This window comes from Poecile atricapillus, chromosome 2, assembly GCF_030490865.1.
Source record: "Poecile atricapillus isolate bPoeAtr1 chromosome 2, bPoeAtr1.hap1, whole genome shotgun sequence".
Classification (NCBI taxonomy): Eukaryota; Metazoa; Chordata; class Aves; order Passeriformes; family Paridae; genus Poecile; species Poecile atricapillus.
The window spans coordinates 49727395-49748890 of NC_081250.1; the positions used below are offsets into that span (position 1 = coordinate 49727395).

A 21496-nucleotide genomic window follows, 5' to 3' on the forward strand; every position below is an offset into this window, starting at 1 on the left:
TACACATCCTGTCTGATGTGAGAGGTGTTGGCATCCTAGCACTGGTAGCTTACAAGCAACACTTGCATCGGCTATAATTGAGTTTTGATTCTTCATACTCAGTACTTTTATCCAAACGGAAAAATTACATATACTTTCGGGTCTCTGCAATCAAGAAGAAAAATAAACATCCTCACTCATCTCATTCACAGATCTGACTGTTAAGAGTCATTTCTAGCATTTTCAAATTTCTTAATGACAGGATGACATCCTAAAAATTCCAGTGACCTCTCTGGAAAAACTCCACTGAATTGGATGGTTGTAACGGGACAAGTTTTATGTCAAAGTGGATGTTTCATGTCAGCTTTCAGATTAAAGCAGCAATTGTAGATAATCAGATTTCAGTAAATTCCTGGTTCTGCCAGGTGATGTGGAAGCTGAAGTCTGCATCTTCTTCATGTTGATTTTTTTGGCATTGATCTTAGGCTGTCCTTTCTGTAGACAGTATTTTATCAAGACATCTCAAAAAAAAAGTCTTTACAGACTAATGGGATACTCATAGCTCAAATAAAGAAGATGCTTCTGGTGTAATCTGGACTGGGGAGGAGAATTGCTGTGTTCTTAAAATGACACATGCCAACTATTTGCCAGAAATCACCTGTCACAAACTCCTTTCCACATGTGTTCTGGGGTTAAAGTTACTATTCTGAGGAGATATTTTTCCTAAAAGCCAGTCATGACTGAATGTGCTAACTCAAGTGGAGATCTCTTTAGTCCCATGTAAAAAATAGTTACTGAGTCTCCAAGAGGTCTGTAACCAGAGCTGTCACTAGCCCTAACTTATCTATGCTCAACACCCATATCTTTGCTGTGCCACTTATTCCCATTAATTTACCAGACGTTGACTCTGTTCTGACTTCTGCACATGTATATTGAGGTCTTTCTTGACTGTAGTGGTGACTTTCAGTCCAGGACACAGTCTGTGCCAAATTACTGCTGACATGAGGATTTCCTGTGAACTTTAATTAATTTCCTTATATCTGTGCTGTGTTGTCTTGCTCTGAAGCCAAATCTACCCTCTCTTACTGGAGGTCAGTTGTCAACATATAGAGGCCTGCTACATGTTTGACCACAGTGTCAACATGTAAAAGAAAATTCTGGAAGGGTCATGATGTCCAGAAACTAATTCCAAGTGTTCAGGCTTAAAATATGATCTTGGACATAAGCAGTCAGAGCATGGGACCTGCTTGATGCTCTGCTGGATGGCCATCGAGTATCAAGCAGATCCAGCTTTTTTTACTGGGAAGCATGAATTGGGTGAATTTTTTAGCCAGTAGCAAGAAAATATGCTGGTTTATGGGAGGATAGATGAGGAAAAAATCAGTGCTCCAGATGGAGAGAGGAGCCCAGCCCTCATCTACCCAACAGCACCCCTGTGGTCACCTTAACAAAGAGCACTACTGTTCCTCTACATGACAAGCTGCTGCCAACACACCCTCTGTCACGCTTCGGTGGCCCAGATCTGCCTCCTCTCTTCCAGCAAGAAAGTGGCCTGAATGCCAGCACTGAGCACAGACTGTTGTTCCAAATAAGCCCATGCTCTTCCAGCTCCTGGTACGAAGGCTGCAGACAAAAACATGAAGCCTGTCCCCAGAAGTGGCTCGGTTTGATGAGTTGCTGTGCCAGTGTCACTTCTGTACGTGTGCCAGAAGGAACAGGTTTGGCAAAAGGCTGAGCAGGAATTGTCATAGCAACTGAGACTGCAGCAGGATGAGGAGACATAAGATGCTGAAACCTGGAAAATTCCTGTACCTTTTATGCACGAGAGGACAGCAACAAAATGGATGTAGGAGCTTGAGTTTCTCTTTGCAGCTTTCACTTGTGCTTGTCCATGCTGTCAGTCAGTATGCTCTGCAGCAAAGATGTGACCTTACAAAGTCTCATGTTAGAGAGTCAAAAGTTCCCCAGACAGTGTCAATCCATGAACATCTTTAAAATCACTGCTTTTCTTTCTATTCATGCATCAGCCAGATCTCTTTCAGGCTCTCATAATTCTGTTACCATGTCTGTTTTAAAATTTTACTGTAAAGATCCCTTTAGCTTTCTTCCTTCCTGGGAGATTATAATGTGCTTTTTGGATGTGTTTGCCATAGTTAACTTCTGTGTGGCTTCTCTGCTTCCTCTGGCAACAGGATTAAGAAGCAAGACTTTGTAGATAAGAATACTCTCTGATGTATAATTGTCCCATACAGCCTTGGGATCAATACTTCCCTCAGAACAGATACACAGCTCCCATTTGTATGCATGGAAGTAGCTACATAAAGTACATGAAATGTAAGGCTCTGTAGCCTTCCTATGAGGCAATAAAATATTTTTTATACCTTTCATGCACATCAATCTCTATTCATCTGACCAGTTCACAGGAAAGGCATTAGCTGCTAACTGCTCCTCACTTCCTCGGATATCAAACCTCCATAAGATTATATAAACTGATCTTTGTGTAGCCTCAAAAGCTTGTTTTTTCTGTCAGTGTGTGTGTGCATAACTCCCACTAACTTCTGAAGGTGTTAGACAGTAGATATATATATGTGTGTGTGTGTGTGTGTACAGTACAGTACAGAGAACAGGCTTCAAAGTTTGACTTCAGTACCATGTCCCTTATATTAGTGGCAGATATTTTTCAGCATACCCAATTAAGAAATGGTTAGTCAGGTCTATCAGACAATTTTCAAAAGCCTGATCCAAAGGAACTTTCACAGATTGTGGATGTTTATCATAGGATTTTCATTTCACTACAAGGTAAATGACTGGAAAAATAAATAAATCATATTTCTAAATAAGCATGCATTTACCTATGCCTGGGTCAGAAGTGGGTAGATGATGGGAAGACCTGCAACCTGAGACTCAGAAGTGTTTTACAGAATGTCCCTGGGCAAAAGCAGGAAGGCTGGAGTTTTTTGCAGAGGGGAGATTTAAAAAGCTTTTCTGTCAAGCCTGTTGCCCATTGAAAACCCCGGACATGAAGTGGTGTCAATGGAACTGTGGCTCGCAAGATCTTGTGGTGATGATGCCCTAAAAGTAGACTGCAGCAAAATAGCAAGGGTGCTCTTTGAAGATGTTTCTCCCTCTGCATGTCCAGGAGCATAGTCTTGGAGTCTTTTCAGCTTCCAAACAAAAGTCTTTTCAAGGAACATCATCTTTATCAGCTAAGCAGTCAGGTTTTTGTACCAAAGCAAGCTATTTCAACAGGAAAGATCAATACTAGAACATAGACCAAGTCCCATGTTTCCCTATCCAATACAATTACCAGAACTCATGAGTCTTTTAATTTTGGTTGTTCTGTATCTGGACAAAAGCAGGTTTTGGATCTTCAGTTACTTTGGCAAGAGGAACAGTTGTTTTTATTCTAACACAGTCAATAAGGGTTCTAGAACCATGGGGAAAAAATTCCCATATTTGAGAAAGAATATAGAAGTGATAATTTGTACCAACACTGCAGTCTTTGCCCATTGGGTTTCTTGGTAAAATCCATGTTCTTCCATTGTACTTTTTTGTTTGTTTTGTTTTCTGTAACTAAGAGGTACCTATTCCAAAAACGACTGTAAAAAACATGGAGGAAAAGGGGGCATGGCAAACCTGTGTAAAGAGCTCTTTTCAGAGAGGAAGGCCTTTGAGGAAAGAGAATCCACAATGCTCAAAAGTTCTCTAGAAATTCTTGATCTACCTTGTTAACAATGGCCGAGATCATTCAAACCAAAAAAAGAGACTTAAAATTTAGTTTACACTGGTGGTGGCAGCTGCCAGCCTGCCTCCCTTCCACACTTCTTTAATGCAACAAAAACCAGTTTTGATCTCATTCATAACAATTTTTCTTCCTGGCTTCTAATGCTTTCAGCAAAAATACTACCAAACATATTGTTGAGTTTTATACCCTGGTAAATTTAGCTCTTCAAATTCTCACAGACAGCAAAGCTATGTTACCCCTGGGTATTCTTAAGCTGATGAGCCCAAGTCACTATTTATTTTTGGGTGTCTCCTGCCTAAAAAGGGAGATTTGAATAACTGGGAAGACACATGATTTGAGAAAGACTAGATTAGAGATGGTCTGAAAACTGACTGTTGTTCACCTGTACCTTTTCTTTCTGTGAGTGTGGACTGGGCCATTGCTCAGCCTCTGCTGGCTTCCTACAGTGTAGAAGAGATCAAAGTGCTGGTTTTAAACAATTCCACAAACATTTCCGTGGTTAAGAAAAATGACTGTGTCCCAGCTGTTGCTTTCCAGTTCCAACCTGCCCAAGCCTTTGTTAGCTTTTGTAGAATCAGGCAGGGAAGACAGCTGTGACTTGGCATCCCGACTTGTTTGAAAAAAGCCATACAGATGCATGGCTGTCAGACATCAGTAACATTATGGCAGTCACATGACAGTTTTAGCCCAATATATACCTTCCCAATCACAGCTGGAAATATTTGTGAAGGGACATAAGGGCATGAAACAGATGAGATCCAATTCCTGTAGATGCGTAAAAGTTTATCCTCAGAAAAACTCTTAGCACTGCTGTTAGCGCTGCGTTAAAAGACTACTGTGAATGCTTCACAATGCCATCTTGTTTTTCCTTTCAGACAAGCCCTGTGGGGACCCGCCGTCCTTCCCCCACACCATCCTGCACGGCCACACTGGCTTTGAGATGGGGGACGAGCTGCTGTACGTCTGTGCCCAGGGGTACGTCATGGGCAACAAGGAGACGGCGTTCACGCTGCTCTGCGACAGCTGCGGGGAGTGGTACGGGCACGTCCAGGCCTGTGTCAAAGGTGAGCTCAGCCAACAACCTCCCAGCAGCCTGGATCCAGCATTGTACCGTGTGCCCTGGCCACCTGCAGTCCCAGGGAAGGTCTCAGTCAATGTCTCAGCTGGCCCAACAGGACTTTTACAATCCCATTGATAGATGGCTCCAAGAAACCACAGGAAAAGATAGCTTTCTCATACTTACATGAAAATAAAGCTTCTCTCTGGGTAGAAGGATCCATCCAGTATAAAAAAAATCTTTTAAGCTCTTAACTTTGTCCCCCAGCTTTTCGTAAGGAGTCAGTTTGGCTGATCAGAGGTTTTGCTAGGCCTTTCCTTTAGCTTTAACACCCTTGAACTTCTGCCCTTACACAGATAATAAAGGCTGCTTCCTTTGGTTAGGTTGGGAACATTAAAGACCCACGTAAGCTAAGAGAGATGCCTGTGCCACACAAATAAACTGTGACCAAAAAAGTTTATGATTTTTTAATTTGCCCCAATAAAAAGGCAAGCAGTTTTTATCCTGTACCATGCCTCCAGGACTTTTGTCTGCAAACACAAGAGTAGTTGCCCAGATATTTACTCCATTAAAAAGACTGAAAGTAGATTTTCTTACCCAGTGACTGGACTCAAGAAAAGATTTTTCAAAAAAAAAAAAACCCAAACCACAAAACCCTCAAGCAAATTGTAAAATGACATTTCCTTAATTTAAACCCTCAATAAAATTCACCTTTATGTGTTAGTTAAATTCTACAGCAGTCTTTTAACTTTCCCCTTTTTTAAACATAGGCTAAACAGTACCATGAGTTCAGGTGTGGATATAATCTGAATTCTGCTTTCTCATGTTACCTTGCTCAATGCATAAACCCACCATTTTTTCCGGTATTTAAGGATGGTCATCAGAAAATTTTTGTATTTTTTTGAGAAGGCCATCACACCTTTAAAGTAATGTTTCTGGCAAAACAGATAAATTTTAAGCAAAGGAGTGGGCAGCTGTTGAGTAGCTGAGCTATCTATATGGGCTGAAGTTAGTATATCCATTTCAGAACCTATATATTCCTTAATGTCTGGAGGCTTGCAAGGAGTTATTTTTACTCATGAATATACCATCAGGCAGTGGATAATCATGAGAAAAGGTCAAATTTGTTCTTAGTAGAAGTAGGTCACGCCTGTGCACAGGGAACCAGATTCTCAAACCCATCCAACTGGTATAAATACACAAAAAAACCCCATTGAAAGCATCAGCATTTTTCTGAACTGTTTCAGTTTCTGAAACTGTTTTTACAAAGAGCAGTTCAGATGATTATGCAAAACAATGCAGGGCATGAAGGAAGAATGTGAAGGGAAGAGGAGAAAAACAAGTATATGCATCTGATCATAGAATAAAGAATCACAAAACAGTTCGGGTTGGAAAGAACCTTTAAGGTCATCTAGTCCAACCCCCTACAATAAGCAGGGACATCTTCAACTAACCCAGTGGGTCCAAATGTCCTATAGTCTGCACCAAATTGATTAGACTTTTTCCTTTTATTTCCTTTTTTTTTTTTTTCCTGAGGTTTGTGGAAATGCTATCTTCATCACACATAGACATAAAGCTGTATTACACCAAAGTAAGGAAGGGAAAGAATCAGACCATTTCAGCTGTGTGTGTTTCACTGTTTTCTTTGGATAAATAGCCAATTTCCCCTGTTTTGCCTGAGCCTTTCACACAGCCGTAGGGGACAGAAAAATATTTTTTAAAAAAAATAGGAACATGTGGCTGTAAAATCACAAACATCAACACTGAAACTTGGGAGCAGATATGATATTGTGGATTATGATTTTTAAAATTATTTAGATGTAGATTTCATGGTGGGGGGCTTCCTCTGATTAATGTTTTTCAAATGCTTTAAGGACATGGGACAGAAAATACAATAATTGTTCTAGTAATAATTATGTATTTAATCCTTTTGATCATAATTGTTTAAGAAAGAAGACTTTACAGGATGATTAAAATGTGTGATACTAGGTTTCATTATTTTCAAAAAAGTGAGAACCCAGTGAAAAAGGGCAACAAAAAAAAAGGGAATTTAATTAAAAGGAACTTGATTTAGAGTTGACTGATATTTTGGGGTCATCGGAGAGAGGAGAACAATTATTAAGTACTCCAGAAGTCAGCACACAGACTGATTTTTACGTGCTCTGAGGCAAGAGAGCACTTTCCCTATCATGAAGGTTAATGATGGGACTTAATGGAGAATTTAAATTCCTGTTGGCAGACTGGACCACTTCTGTCCTAACAGACTGACATCAATGGAAAGATGTTCGTGGAGCCACTTCAGTGAACATTTAAGTGCTATGTTTAGAGCCTGGTAAGATGATACAGTGCCCTTGCTTTGCATCTGTGCTGGGTGAGCAATTGAGAAATGTGAAGTGGTCCCAATGTTCTTACTCCAACAAAAAGGGACCACGGGGACAAAACCCTGGCCAGAGCATCCACAGTTATAAGGCCTGTTCCTATATCCTGCAGTGTCTCTGAGACTAGGGACAAGTCACTGTACTACTCTCTGCTGCTTACTCCACCTCATCTGTGGAAGAGTGGTGACATTTATCCAATCTCATAAAGCTTGCTGGGATTTGTGGATGTTACACCTCGAGTAGCATTGTTCGACTTGGTAACTGCCCCATTATAATACCCAGCTGTCCAGGCAGACTAAACAGCAGCGACTGCATGCTTTTCTTGATTGTGGAAAAGCATCAGACTGGCTTTACATTCCCAGTTGCTCACACAGAGCAAATACAGAGTCACAGAACTATCACCATTGCAGTGTCTAAATATAGAGTTAAATGTTCTTTGAAGTCTCTTTGTGATCATCTTTCCTCTCTATTTTGATCCAGAAAGAAGAGATACAATCCATTCTGGCACCTGGCCTATAAGTGTACGGCCATACAGTCAGCAGATTTGCAAATCAAAATTTAAAAAATACATATATAATCAAATAGACACATAATGCAAAATACATGGCAAAACCTGGCTATGGGCATAACTGAAAAAAAAGTAATTTTGGACTTATATTAAGTGGATTTCAGATACAGTAAAGTATGCTGGAAATTTAAGTGGATTCAGGATACAGTAAAGTATGATGGAAATTAGGAAAGCAGTACATTACAAATGGCTGTAATGTACCTTGTGCACACCAGGTAATAGACAGTAATTTTTAATTAAGATGCTTTTTAAGAAAAACAGTGATTCTGTTTCCTGTAATTCCTTGTCATGAAAAGGCACTGTGTTCTAGCTGAAAACACGGGGATATTTAGCCCAACAAAGCAACCTTAAGGAGAGAACAGGGAAATACATAGATTCTGCCATTTATTTTTTTTTTTTTATTTCTGTAGAATGCATTTGTTTCACAAAATATATCCTGAAGAACACTGTAGTAAGGTCTGAAAGCGATGAATATGTGCCACGCTGGGACTGTCCTGCAAGCACAGAGACTAAACTGACAATTGCTAAATGACATTTGTTTTTTTCCCAAAATAAACCATGAGTTCAATATCAGAAGCATTAATACCAATAATTCAGTGGTGGAGGTCAGGGCTGGACTGCATTAGGCTGCATTCTCTAGGGTTTACTTCCTCAAAGAGAGGGCAGATGAGATGGCTGGGAAATCATGTTCCATCTCTGCCCTAAAACCGGCTCAGGAGAATGTCATATATCTATCCTTTCCCTGGATTGTTTTGGGTTTTTCCAGCTATATGCTTGTGGCAGGAGAGTCCATACCTTCTACACATCTAAGGAATCTCTCCAATGACAACACTTGGACACACAGCTAGCGTGCTCCGAGGTACTCCAACTTTTCCATGCTGAGGACCATCCTTCTGATGCCAGTGTAAGGAGGACTTGGCTGACTTTGATCACTTAATCTGCAGCTACCAGTTCTTTTGCCTGCCTCAACAAATCTCATTACTTCAAACATAGCCTTCTGAGTTTTCAAGAATTATATTGGTCCACATTTGTGTGGTCCGTAAGCATGACGAGCTAGCACCATTTCTTTTTGGTTTCTTATTTTTAATGTGGGGAATCAAACAAAACGTCTCTGGCTTTTGATCTTATTGGAAAATGCTCTCTTTTTGTTCATTCTGTGAGTGCAAAGGAAGATTTGTGACAGACAAATATAATCAGCAACAAATATGTCCGTGGCCTGTCAAAACAATTGCTATGACAAACTTTGGTTCCATTTTCAGACCTGTCACTGAGGGGTTGTATTAGATTAATGTAAAGTATTGATCTGGCATGAATGGATTCTGCCAAATGGAATAAGTTAAAAAAATTTTGATGGGTTATTTATTTATATTAGTAGGCTTTCTGCTGGAATAAAAATTATCCTCTTTCTTGTAGCTATTGCAGAAGACAAAAGGCACAGTTTCTGTCTAGTATACTGTGGCTGACTAGAGAGAGGTTTGTGTGCCTGATCCAAACCAAATGGATAATTCTTTGAGATACTGTAGTTCAAAAATGTGACTTATCATAGGCAAATCAGTCTACATGCTCTTTTCCTCCCCATCCTAAAAGACAGATTCTGTCTTGTTAATGTTTGCTGTAGCTACTTTGAGATTCTTAGACTAAAGATCTTTTTATACAGTATAAATATTTATAATGATGGTCTATATAGAATCAGGTTTCAATTTCCTGTACTCCAAAAATACACCCATAAAATATGCTGTGCACTTTATGGTTGTCCAAAATAGCAACACTCAAAATAGAGCTTGGATGCCAATTCGCTATCAAGAAGAGAAATTAAACTGATCCTAGAGTGTGGAAGCACAGGCTCTTTGTTTTTGCCTGTCTCTATGTTTGGTCACTGTTTTCACACTAAGATCAAAAACTGAAGGAGATGAAAGCTCTAGAGGACTGGACGTTTCCCAAAAAGGATTAATTAAGAATTAAAAGGATTTTACCTTTTAACTGAACTTCACATCTTTGGTAGAATGTCATTTCAGCACCTCTTGTTGTAAAGTGTTCATTTCAGACTCAGTAATCCCTCAGACAGTGAATAAAAACTCACTGATCCTTGAGTCTGCCAGAAGAGGGTATGGTCAAGATGTAACAATGACCAAAAATAGAAAGATTTTGATCTTAGATAAATTAATTTCAGGTCTGGCTCTTCTTAAAACCAGACCTGCCTAGTTAGAAAGAAAGATGTAATCACTTTTAAACCAATTGCTAGCAGTTTAAAAAATGTGAATAAATTATGGCTACAACTTTTTGGAGAAGATGTGGAGCTGAATCTAGTTTGATCATTGCTCTTCAGTACCAACACTAAAATTCAGGGAACTGGAAAGTGCTGAGGAGGCAAGCAAAAAGAAGTGCAGAAGTTGTGCCTATTCCTGGAAAATCAAGCTCATGGTGGACTTAGAAGATTGTCATGGTAACACAGAGCCACTAAATACTGAGTCCAAGTCCCATTTGAAGGTCTGAGGCCCAGAAGAAAGAACAGAGTATTATTACTGTGTAAGTCAATCCAGGATCATATAAATCAAAGCTCCAGAGTAAGGGGGTCTGTATTTCCTTTGATGGTTAGAGAGCTCAATAGTTGCTTTCATTCTGGCATCCCATAAGCTAACATTAGTTATGTTGATAGTCTTTGCTATAAACTCTACAAATATGGGAGATTGAATGTGAAAATATGTTAGAGCAGCTTTACAACTTGGGCCGCAATCTGATTGTGAGAGGGAACAAGACTCCCTTATGTGGTGACAAGCAGTGCATAATGAGCTCCAATCTCAGGATCTCTTTAGACTACAATGGGCTTTTTCTTCCCTCAGCTCTGCATTAAGAAAACACCAATTCACTTCTCTACAGGCAGGATCATACCCAAAGGCAGCATGTTTGATGGAGACCCGATTGATGGTTCAACAAACCTTTAATATGTTCTGATAGAATGGGGACTCGCACTTTCTTAGAAGCACATGGTTTTTCCTGATGTGCCTCCATAGGATCTTCTCCTAGAGGGCTGAATCTACATGGCAAGAGAAACACTGAAGGGAAAGAGCTTCAAAATCTCTAAAAAGCTAAGCATTCACCAATGATCTGCTCACACTTAAGGTACTGGTCAATGTGACGAATGCTAGCTTCCCATTCATACTGCTAAGTAAAAAATAGGTCTGGAGGAAACAACACAAGCACATGGATGTAATTTTTGTTTACTGTTTGAACCTCAGCTGGATTACCATAGTGTGGAAAGCAAAGGAGTGGCAAAAATAGAGGTTACAAGAGACATAGAGGTGAAGAGAGACCATTGTGATGATTCAATTAAAAAAAGAAAACAATGACCATAACAGCTGGCAAATGGTGGCTTCTCACATTATGATGTTCCAGCTCATATACATGCCATAGACACCTATAGGCTCTGACACACTGAACCTTAGTGAAGCAGGCTTGCCAGATATCAGCTTCTAGCAGGAGTCTGGATGATTAGGGGATAAAATAGTTTGAGGCATCATTTCCTTGCAAAGAGAGTGCCAGCCAGGTAGAAAAATTCTAAAGTGGAAGCAAGCAAAGGGACAAAGTGAGACTAATATTTGACAGTTAGTAGAAGTGCTGCATTGTGATGGATAGTGCCATGCAGAGATTCATGAATAAGTTGCTAAAGTGCCTTGGTATTCAGACTTATCCTCCATTCATTTGTGAAAGTCTGAAATACTATTGGAAAAGATTTTAGGATTAATTAGAGAAGTGAGAGTCCTACCAGGAAGCTTTCCACTCTAAGAGTTGTATTCCCCTGACTGTTAAATCATCCTTGAATGGGACAGAAGTTTTTCCTGCATTGGAGAAGATGGGGAGGATCTAGAGGATTACTCAAGCAGATGAGGACACTGGGACCAGCAGGGAGAGAGGTCTGTTGTTGGCACTTCCTGTGGGATGAGAGGACCTGCTAAGAACATCCAGCTCTCCAGCATGATAGCTTTCACAGAGGTATTAACTCTCTGCAGGCTATTTAGGTCACACATCTGAGCTTCCTTAGCATAACTGCTTTGGTTTCTGGTAGACCCAGATGCTATTCCAAGATAAATACCTTTTGCAAATGCTCATTCTGTTTTGGCACCTGGCTTTAGCTGTTCTGGCAAAAAGTGAGGTGGTGTGAGCTGTATCACTGCTAAGTGGTTTTGGTCAGGCTGGTTTGACAATATTTCTAATCTTTCTTAAGAGTAGACCAAATATGGCTCTGCCAGAAGTCTGGGAAGCAGTCTCCAAGGAGAAAGTGACTCAGGCGGAAATTGAGGTGGGCCCCAGATGAAAATGTAATTCAAAATTGTCTGACTGTAAAAAGGCAAAAAAAGATAAGGCTTTACTAATGCAGTGAACTGTAATACAGGTTCTCCTGTTAATTTCTTGTTTCCTATGTCATGCCAGGTCTATTGCTTCACTGTCTTCATAAAAGACTAAATGCCCTCTTAAAAAGAAAAATTCTCACCATGATTCAGTTTATTTTCCATATCCCAAGGCACTATTTTTTATGACTTTTAATGCCAGCATAAATCTCAGAAATTACATCAACGTTCTATGGAGTAACACTTTCATGAACTGAAAATCAACCACCCTGTCCAGTTTGGAAAATTTGTCATTGAGCTAAGGCTTTCGAATATTTGGAGAAATATAAATTACAATGTACTATTCCATTCAAATTCAAACATTTAGCTTTGTGTTTTGAGTCAAGTCTATTTTGCTGTGAGTGCTAGGTCTGTTGAGTATTTCTAAATCAAACTCAAGCTTTGCAATGAATCAGCCCCTCTGTTGAACTCAGTCTTTTTACCAATTGTGTTTTGTGTTACTTTTTTTTCTCTTTTCCCCATGGCAACATTTAATTCCTTAAAACTGGAAGCCTGAGAGTTGATTACCAACAGACAGGATTATCATGGTAACTACGTGTGTGGCTTTAAGTGTTTGAGACAGGGTTTTCCAGCCTTGCAGGGGGCATCTTGCTTTTTTCAGATGAAAACCAGCAGAACTCAGTGTCAGCCTTGGTGCTGGAGTCTGCCTGTCAGCTTTGAAGAGCTCTTATGGAATAAGAAATACTGTTCTGGCCCCAGGTGTTGTATCATTCTAACACCAAGGTGATTGAAAAAAGCAGTATACTGATAAAAACATGCCTTGATATCTTCCAAGCATAATATACTGAACAATTTTTTTTTAAATCATCTAGCTGAAATGCGATGAAATTGCTGTAAAACTTTTAGTTTTGTCTGTTCTGGCTTTTTTTTATTACCAATTAGTAATTGATTAGTTTTTGTTATATCGTTCTCTCCACACACATTTCTTGCTTGAATAAGATGGAAGTTTTTCCTCAAATCTTGCAAAGAGTCCTACTAGGGAGAGAAAAGGTTTGAGAAAACAATAAGCAAAGGAAGTCCTCTAACTGTAGACAGTGAGGTATTTATATGCATTTTTAAATCTGGAAAGATAAGATATTAGCTGCTGGCATTGACACCTACTGTGATGCTTTTTAAAAAAAACCCTTGAAATTGAATATCAGCCCAAGGACCATGCACTTCTCAAATAAACAATTACACAGAATGAAAAATACTGCCTAGAAGTCACTTCTCATTGCATCTTTTTTCTTGGCTTCTTGTAATAAACAAGCTCAGTGCTTTTCCAGAGAATTAAATGTTGTCTTATGAGTTGTTTTTTTTTTTTAATGTTTCTAGATGAAACTGAGGCACACATTGACTATGAAGATAACTTTCCCGATGACAGATCAATACCTATTGCTGAGAATGACCATGGCAATGGCAAAGAAGAAATTGAACAGGAGCAAATACAGCTTTCCTTCAGTAAAAGTTCAGAGGAAGGAAGAACTGGAAGTACCAAAGGGGTTACTCAGCACACAGACATTTCTGAAAAAGGAAGCAGGGCACCAACTGAGTCCCCCGTGTCACTCTTAAGCCAAAAAAACTTGTTTTGGTTTCAATCAGAAAGTTTCAGTGAGCCTGAATCAGAGAAAGAGACAGATGATTCCACTAAAGCACAGTTTTCTGAAGGTGATAACCACATTGGAGGGAAGACAGCCTATGGTGTACCTGGTGCCAAAATATTTTATGACAGTGAGGATTTCCCCATTGGACCCATTCTCACAACTAATGATACAAAGACAGCGATGGATGCAGTTGCCATCACTGATGAGTCGTGGTTAGATGGATATCCAGTAACACAAGAGGTGGTAGAAGATGATGAAGAGGGTGATAAAGTTGATGGTTCAATGGGAACAGAAGATGACATCATCCTCACAACTGATCAACCAAATCACGTGGAAGTAAGAAAATCAGGAAATGGCAGCCCAGCTCTGGAAGAGAGCCTAACACAGATTGTGGCAGCAACAACAGGGGTGGATGATGAAGGGGCTAAAGAGACACCGGCACCACTTACATCAGTGAGTGGTCTGGAGAACTTTAGTGTGAGCAGGGGTTATGATGATGCTGTGTGGGAACATCCAGCTACATCTCTGGAAACTGTGACTCAGGAGCCCACTACAACGATGCTGTTTGACATAACCAGCTCAAAAACATCCATGTCAGAAACCTCTGTGACCGTCAGCCCCTACACTCCATACACAGAACCAAGAGACACAACCACCTACACAGAACAAGTAGCAACCACTGCACCAGAAATCATTACTGACACAGTGTCCCAGGATTTAGCAGAGCAAGAAAGTCTCACTCAGGGCCTTGGAGAAAAGCCCATCCCCACTTCTGAGCCATGTGAGGGAGAGGATTGTCCCAAGTCCAGTAAAGGTGCTATCATAGCAATAATAGTGATTCTTCTTTGCTTGTTACTGGTTGCAGCTGTTCTGGCAGTATGGTTTTTCAAAAAACGGCAGCAGAAAAATTCTGTCTATAAACTAAATGGAAGGTGTCAGCCCAGACATCACTGTTACCACCACTACCACCACCAGCACATTGAAATGCAGAAAGTCTAACCAGGGGCCTTTTGGCAGAGATCGGAAGAAAAAAACATTGATGCTAGAAGACACATGACTCATGGATGCTAAAATCCAGCAGTGCAGAAAGCAGAAGAAAAAAAGAATGCTAGAAGAACATAGAAGACAGAAGAGATTTCATCCTTTTGAAATTGCAGTCTAGCATATTCGACTTTTCAGAGCTAAAGAATCTGTACATTTTTATCACAAGGGTCTTTTGGAGACACCAGCAGGACACAGTGTGCTCAGTAGTACATCTTCAACTTGTTCCGCTTTTACATTTTGCTCCTATTAATAATAAATTAATTGATTAATTTCTGTGTTACCTGCTTATAATGTAATGGTTGGGCTGGCCAGGCCTCTTTGGTCTGTTCTCAGTAAAAGAGGAAAAGAAGGAGGGAAGAATGGAAGAAGGATGATTTTGGAGCAACCACACACTTGGTGTTTGCTCCTTTTTTAGAACCCGCCCAAGCTGGTCAGAATAAACCACCATAACAAATTATTAGCTGATGTGTCTTAAAGAGAAAAACTATTTGCTACCAGACTTTAATGGATAGTATTGCAATGATTACTAAGGTAATTTTCTTCAATGTTGTGAATTTAACAAGCCACAAATGTTGGATCATTATGCTACTGTTCTGGAAGGTGTTCTTTTAGCCTTAGTGAAGAAATGCCATTCTTATAACTAATCTTCCTGTAGAAATGATGATGTTTCCCAGAATTCAGAGAATATGGTAAGTGCCATTCTTCCTTGAGTATGAGCAGGAGAGGAGTGAGAGCACCTTTGGATCTAGGTGTTATGATGAATAGCCTCTCATTACAGAGCCAAACGCTGGTAAAGCACTTTCCAGGGGAGCCCTGTATAAAGTTGGCTGCTTTCTGAACACAATGTTGACTGACCAAGATACTGAACTTATATTCACAGCCAGCAGTACCTCTGGCAACTGAAGCCATGTGTAACACTTTGCCATGTGTAATACTTCTGCCATGTGAACTCTGTGGAAGGACTGATTTTTCACCATTCTGCTCCTGCATTGGCTGGAGGGGTGGACATTGGCTCTGGGAGATGGGCAGCCCCTTCGCATGCTGCTTATTGTGGTTTTAAAGATAAAGCAGATCTGGGAAGGAAATAAATTGCACCTAGTTGATAAAATGCACTCAGTTTCTAGACTGGCTGTTGGTGTAAAAGCACGGATGCTTTTCCAACAGCACATTCCATCTCCAACAGTTCTGGAAATGAAGAAAGGGGAATATGTTTTCTAGAATCCCTTAGCATAGTTCGTGTGAGTTTAGTATGAGGTCTTTCTTACTTACATTTCTGAACGAACAAGAGGAAGTCTGGCAACTGTGAATAATCTGCCGGTCAGAAATAAATTCATCTGCCATTCAGCCTTAGTCAAAGAGTAAGAAAAGGTGCCTGTGTGGAATTAATTCCATGTTCTGACTTGAGTCACAGTGGTAATCACCTCTAACTCCATGGAAGGTAGGCTTTATGAAATGGAATGCAGAACTGGGCCCATCATATATACAGCCATCAATCTCAGGGCTGGTAAGCAAAAAAAGCATTTTTAGACAATGGCTATGGTTATCTTGGAGAGTTTGACCTCAGAGGGGTAAGAGATGAATCTTGTTGCCTGACAAGAGCTGTAGTAACTGTATAGATCTGTAAATATGTCTCTGACATATGCATGACTTTATGCTTTTAATGCATTCTACACTATGAAATAACTTAGAATTTCAGTTGTAAACTATTTTTTTTAAAGCAGTTAAAAAAGAAACCCCAACAATGGATTTCACACCAAGCAACTTTATGGAGACTGTTAACTTAACTAAAACACATCATCTGTGATCCCATGGAAATATGCTGAAAAATAAACACAGGAATGTCCATTAAAAATATTGTTTAACTGAAAGGTACAAGTAAGTGTTGCAGTTCTGTGTAGCATCATTCAAAACGAAAAGTCAATTCTATTTGTCCTAGGAACAGAACGTGTAAAAATGAGACTCAAAATACAAACACAAATTGTACAAGGATCTTATCTGAGACCTAGAAACACTTGTTATTCATGAACCAGAAGAAAGTGTACATTAACATAATACTTTGGAGGTATTTAAATAAAACTCAAGTTACAAAAACACCAGGAAAGGAAGTGTGTGCTTGTGTTCTTGTGCAAATCATCCAGTTTACCCACAAGTTTATGGAGAAAAGATCAGCCTGTTACTTCCATAATTCTTGTGGAAGGCACTTCGATATTAAGAATATTAGCTAAAAAGTGTTTAGCTTAGACTGCCAGCCCAGTTCTGCTTTAGAACACCTACCCTCCTTTGCAGCATCATTTGTTTGTATTCACAGTATCCACTTTACCAGAATGAGTCAGGGAGTTTGGAAAAACTAATAAACAGATGGAGACAAACAGCTCTTCAGTGACACATTTGACTTAGACTTCCTTCTCTGTGGGAAACTTGGCTAATCACAGATAATGGGAGTGGCAAACAATATATATATTATACGAAAAATACAAAATCTTAACATGATAAAGTCAAAATAGGGTAGGAGATAAATTAACTAGGAATAAAAGCTGAAACTGCCAGCTGCATGTTGAAATTAGGAGAGGAAAAAAAAAGGGGGGAGTATCAGAAGTGCTTTTGTGGTGGTGACATCCAGCCATTGATCTGTGATAAAAGACATGTATCATTCTTTTCTAGGGAAATCACATATTACAACAGGCTGGTCAGAATTTGCCCACTGGAGTCAAGACTGAGATATGATCTCCCTTTCCTCTCCTTTCCTTTGTTAACCTATTAACTTGGCCTCATTTCATACAGACCTTGTGCTGCTGTGTCTGGACAGAGACTACAAATTGACTTCAGCAGGCTGAAAAGTGACACTGTAGGGTGTAACATCACAGCTACTGGCAGTGTTTGGGGGTTCAAACCCATGCAACCAAAAAGAGGTTGCTCCCCCTTGTACAGAAACACTGGGTTCATGCATTTTAGGTGTTTGCTAAGTTCTCAGGCTGAAATCCCCTCAATTTCTGTGCTTGTCCTAACGATATATAGTTATTGTACTGTACTGCCTTATTGCTTACTGTACCTCAAAATCTATTATGCTGGAGATTTGTTGCTATGGGCATTGGACCCAGCATAGATTGACTTTTTTCTTCAACGATTTACCTTTTTTTTTTATGCCAAATAATTTGTAATGCAATGATAAAACATAATACATATCTGTGAAAGATCAGAATGACCACTTAAAAACTACCCTTAATAAGAAATTATTATACCATCATAAGGCTTGTCAAACTACAGGGTTTCTACCAGCTCAGGATAATACTTCAGTGTTTAATCCTTTTTCAGGTAAGTGATAGTGAGAATGGGGCAAAGGCAGAAAGCCCCTTTTTTATTTTCTTTTAAGTTAACGGACCTATAAAATTACTTCTCTGACTCCCATATTCCCATTTGAAAGTAAGCAAGTTCCATTACTTTGCAAAAGAATTTATCAGGAAGAAAAAGCACATTTGTTACTTCATGATGGTGAAAAGACTGACCCATGAGATATATCAATGGGAAGAAAAAGTTAAAAATAATCCAAGAAAACTTAGAAAGTTTTTCTACAGGAAAGGTTAGCATTTATAAACTTCAAAATTCGAACTCTCTACAGAATTTCATTTCCATATAACATCAGTACTTTAAGGAGAGAGAGGAGGGGAAGGAGGAGAGATGGATGCCTAAACCACTGAATATTTCCTTGCCAAAAATAAATAAATAAAAATGTATCTGGTTTTTTTAGTATTTTCTCCTAGGTACTGAAGAGGACTTAAGATACAAACCCCTGATTTGCTGGGGTGTGCAACCCAACTTACTTTGGCCATTTCTTACTTAACTCCTTTTTTGTATAGAGCTTAAACTCTCCACACTAGGTCATTCAGGTCTTGAGTCACCAGGAAAAAGAAGTCGCTGTTTAAAGTATGGCAGACGACCAAAAGTTCAGACAGCTGCAATGAAGGATTAGTTGTGGGTTTTTCTCACTGCCTTGCTACAAACTGCATCACAGCTCTATGTTCAAACATTATTAAATGAGAATGTTTTCTCTGGCGCAGACTACTCCTCCCCACAGTTTAAGTATTGAATTTTTTTAACTGAAGTAGCTTTGGTTTACAGCTCACATTAGAACTTAAAAACATATTTCCATAGTAGCTGGCATATGCAGGCAACTGTTTATTCTCAGTACCAGCCATAATAAACACTTGTACTTTTATAATCCAACAAATCTTTGTCTAATCACAACTCCGTTTTCAGAGCTGTAAAATTTGCATGCTATTTAAACCATTTTTCATGAAGACTCTCTTGAAATGGAAACATTTTCTAAGTGTGCCTCCATTATCAATACAGACCAATAATTCACTGTAAAGGATGTGAAGATAAATGGAGGGTATTGATGGCAACAGTCTACTGAGAAAGAACTCTGTAAAGCAGGACATGCTATCAGATTTTCAGGGGGGGTAAGTTTTCTGGAAAGTATGGAGAAATGACACCTCATTGATTGGATGGGCTCTTTGGGTGAATTAAGAACAGCAACTGACTAACTTTTGGGTTTATACTCTAGCATTCCAAAGCAGTAAAGCTCTGGAAAATGGAGCAATTTGAATTTGCTTTTGGCTCATGCCTTGTCAACAGAAGTAATGAAGGTCTGCTTGCAGGATTGCTATGGCAAATGAAAGGGCCCAGCAGGACATTTGTATCCCCATTGAATTTGCCAGAACTGATCATTCTAGAAGTATTTGTTGATTTTACTGGCAATAGGAATTGCCGAGGCACAGAAGTATGGAGCCTGAAATGCTCTTTTATGGGAGCAAAATTAAGCTTTGAGGAGAAAAATCACTACCATCCTTCTTCCTTTTTTTAATGAATGTTGCCATTTGTGAGGATGAATTTGCAAGGAGCCAGTACTAAAAAGAATTGCTGTTGGTAAGAGTAGGCATCAATTTGAAAGGGACTATAGTCTTAGCAGATTCTGTGAAATGCACTGATTTTCAACCTGTGCATGCCCTCCTTTACCCAAGCTTTAGTTCTTGTATAACAAAGACTGTCCTGACAGCCAGCGGTTGCATTTTTCACCTAAACAAATATGCACCTCAGTGTGACAGGTTCTGACTCAGTTTAATCTTCAGCTTCCAAGCAGCTCCCCATCATGCAGGACCCCATTCAACAAGAAAACAAGCTCAGGACTCACATGCATGCAGTCCCCTGTGCTACAAATCTGCAAAAGACGGACTCCACCCTCCATTCTCCTCCCAAGTGGTGACAGAAGGACACGCAGAGGGAATTATTGCAGACTTGCTTGCAAGTACTGACAGAGCATCAGAGACCAACAGCAGCTACCAGAATAGCCAGCTTTGTTATTAGAAAGGTGAGTAATTAAAAACTGTAGCTGTACAGCTCTACAACAGGCAATACTACCACCAAGGTGGACAGAGATACAGTACCAATGCTGCACTCCAACCTGTCATGTGAACACGGTGTGTTCAACACAATGATGTTTCCACGAGCATCAGCATCATACCGTAAACCTTGCCAAAAGTGGAGACAAATCTAAATATCCCATCATGTTAGGCAGAAGCTGCTGACAACTCACAACTGCAGGAATTTGGGATGGCAGAAGGGAGGCCGGAATATTCCCACTGCCTCCCAAGAGGAGTTGGCAGGATCGGAAGAAAAGACACTAAGTTATTACAGTCACATGTAAATGTTGGCATTTAACAATAGCAGCAGGAAAAGAAAAATCACTTGAAAGAACCTGAGAATGCTGAAAAAAGCCACAATAAATACTGAAGAACTGGAAGAGGAGCTATTTCTCATTAGAAAAGAACAAGGGTTTGAGAACTGCTTGTACTTATTACGATGAAACTGGCTTGGGACTGTATGTAGTGGAAATGAAGAAAGCCAGAAGGAAAATCCACAGACACTTGAACAAAATGAAAAAGGGATCACGGTGCCATCTCATGAGGCTGCAAGAGTATCAGTTTCCTCCTCAAGTTAAATCAAATGGTAGAGGACATCAGACTTACTTTAAGTAGGCTTAAGAAAAATAGATCACTGGCTGATGGACATCTTAGTAAACCATGAAATCCCCACCTGAAAAGGCACAATGGGAGGGGAGTTTAGCTGCAAGATCAAGAGGAAATCAGTGAACGTGAGAAGGGATTAGATAAGGAAGCCTTGAAGACCAAATCACAAGCTTGCCAGAAAATTGATAATACCTGAGAGATTTGCAGTAACCACTGAAAAACTGTTCGATGAAGAGGAAAAATCAGGGTTCAGAGGCACCAAACATATTCCCACTGTAATCTGTTGAAATCAAATGAATCACAAAACAGGTAACTTGGGTGCTTAGTTTTCACTGGTGGAGTGAAAATACAGCAGTATTTTACGATGTCCTTTGCTCTTTAAAAAAACATAATAGGACTCTCAGACAATGTTGGAATGGGGAATGGAGTTCTTTAACTGGACAGAAGTAATTCTTGGTGCAAAACAAAGAGGTCCTGGAACTTCCTTTCTCTCATACCTACTGCAGTCTATGCTACTTGCTCCACCAACAGGCAACACCTGATTAGGAGCTTTATGCACGTGTTATTTCCACATGGGATGTACAGTCATGGAACACCTTGGGCTCAGGAACCTGAATTACAACCATCACTCCTGGAGCCTTTGAGGCTTTGCACTGCAGTACCTACAGACAGCACACAGGAGCAGGGGCACCACAGGGCACCACAGAAACAAA

General features: G+C 39.8%; 1 protein-coding gene across 1 annotated transcript in view; it reads left to right on the plus strand.

Moving 5' to 3' along the window:
* SUSD5 (sushi domain containing 5) overlaps nt 1-14715 on the plus strand; it is a 38903-nt gene extending 24188 nt beyond the window's left edge. The window contains exons 4-5 of the mRNA XM_058832201.1: nt 4600-4788; nt 13448-14715. Of these exons, the coding sequence (XP_058688184.1) occupies nt 4600-4788; nt 13448-14715 (1457 nt within the window). The remainder of the gene's footprint in view (nt 1-4599; nt 4789-13447) is intronic.
* The last annotated feature ends 6781 nt before the right edge of the window (nt 14716-21496 follow it).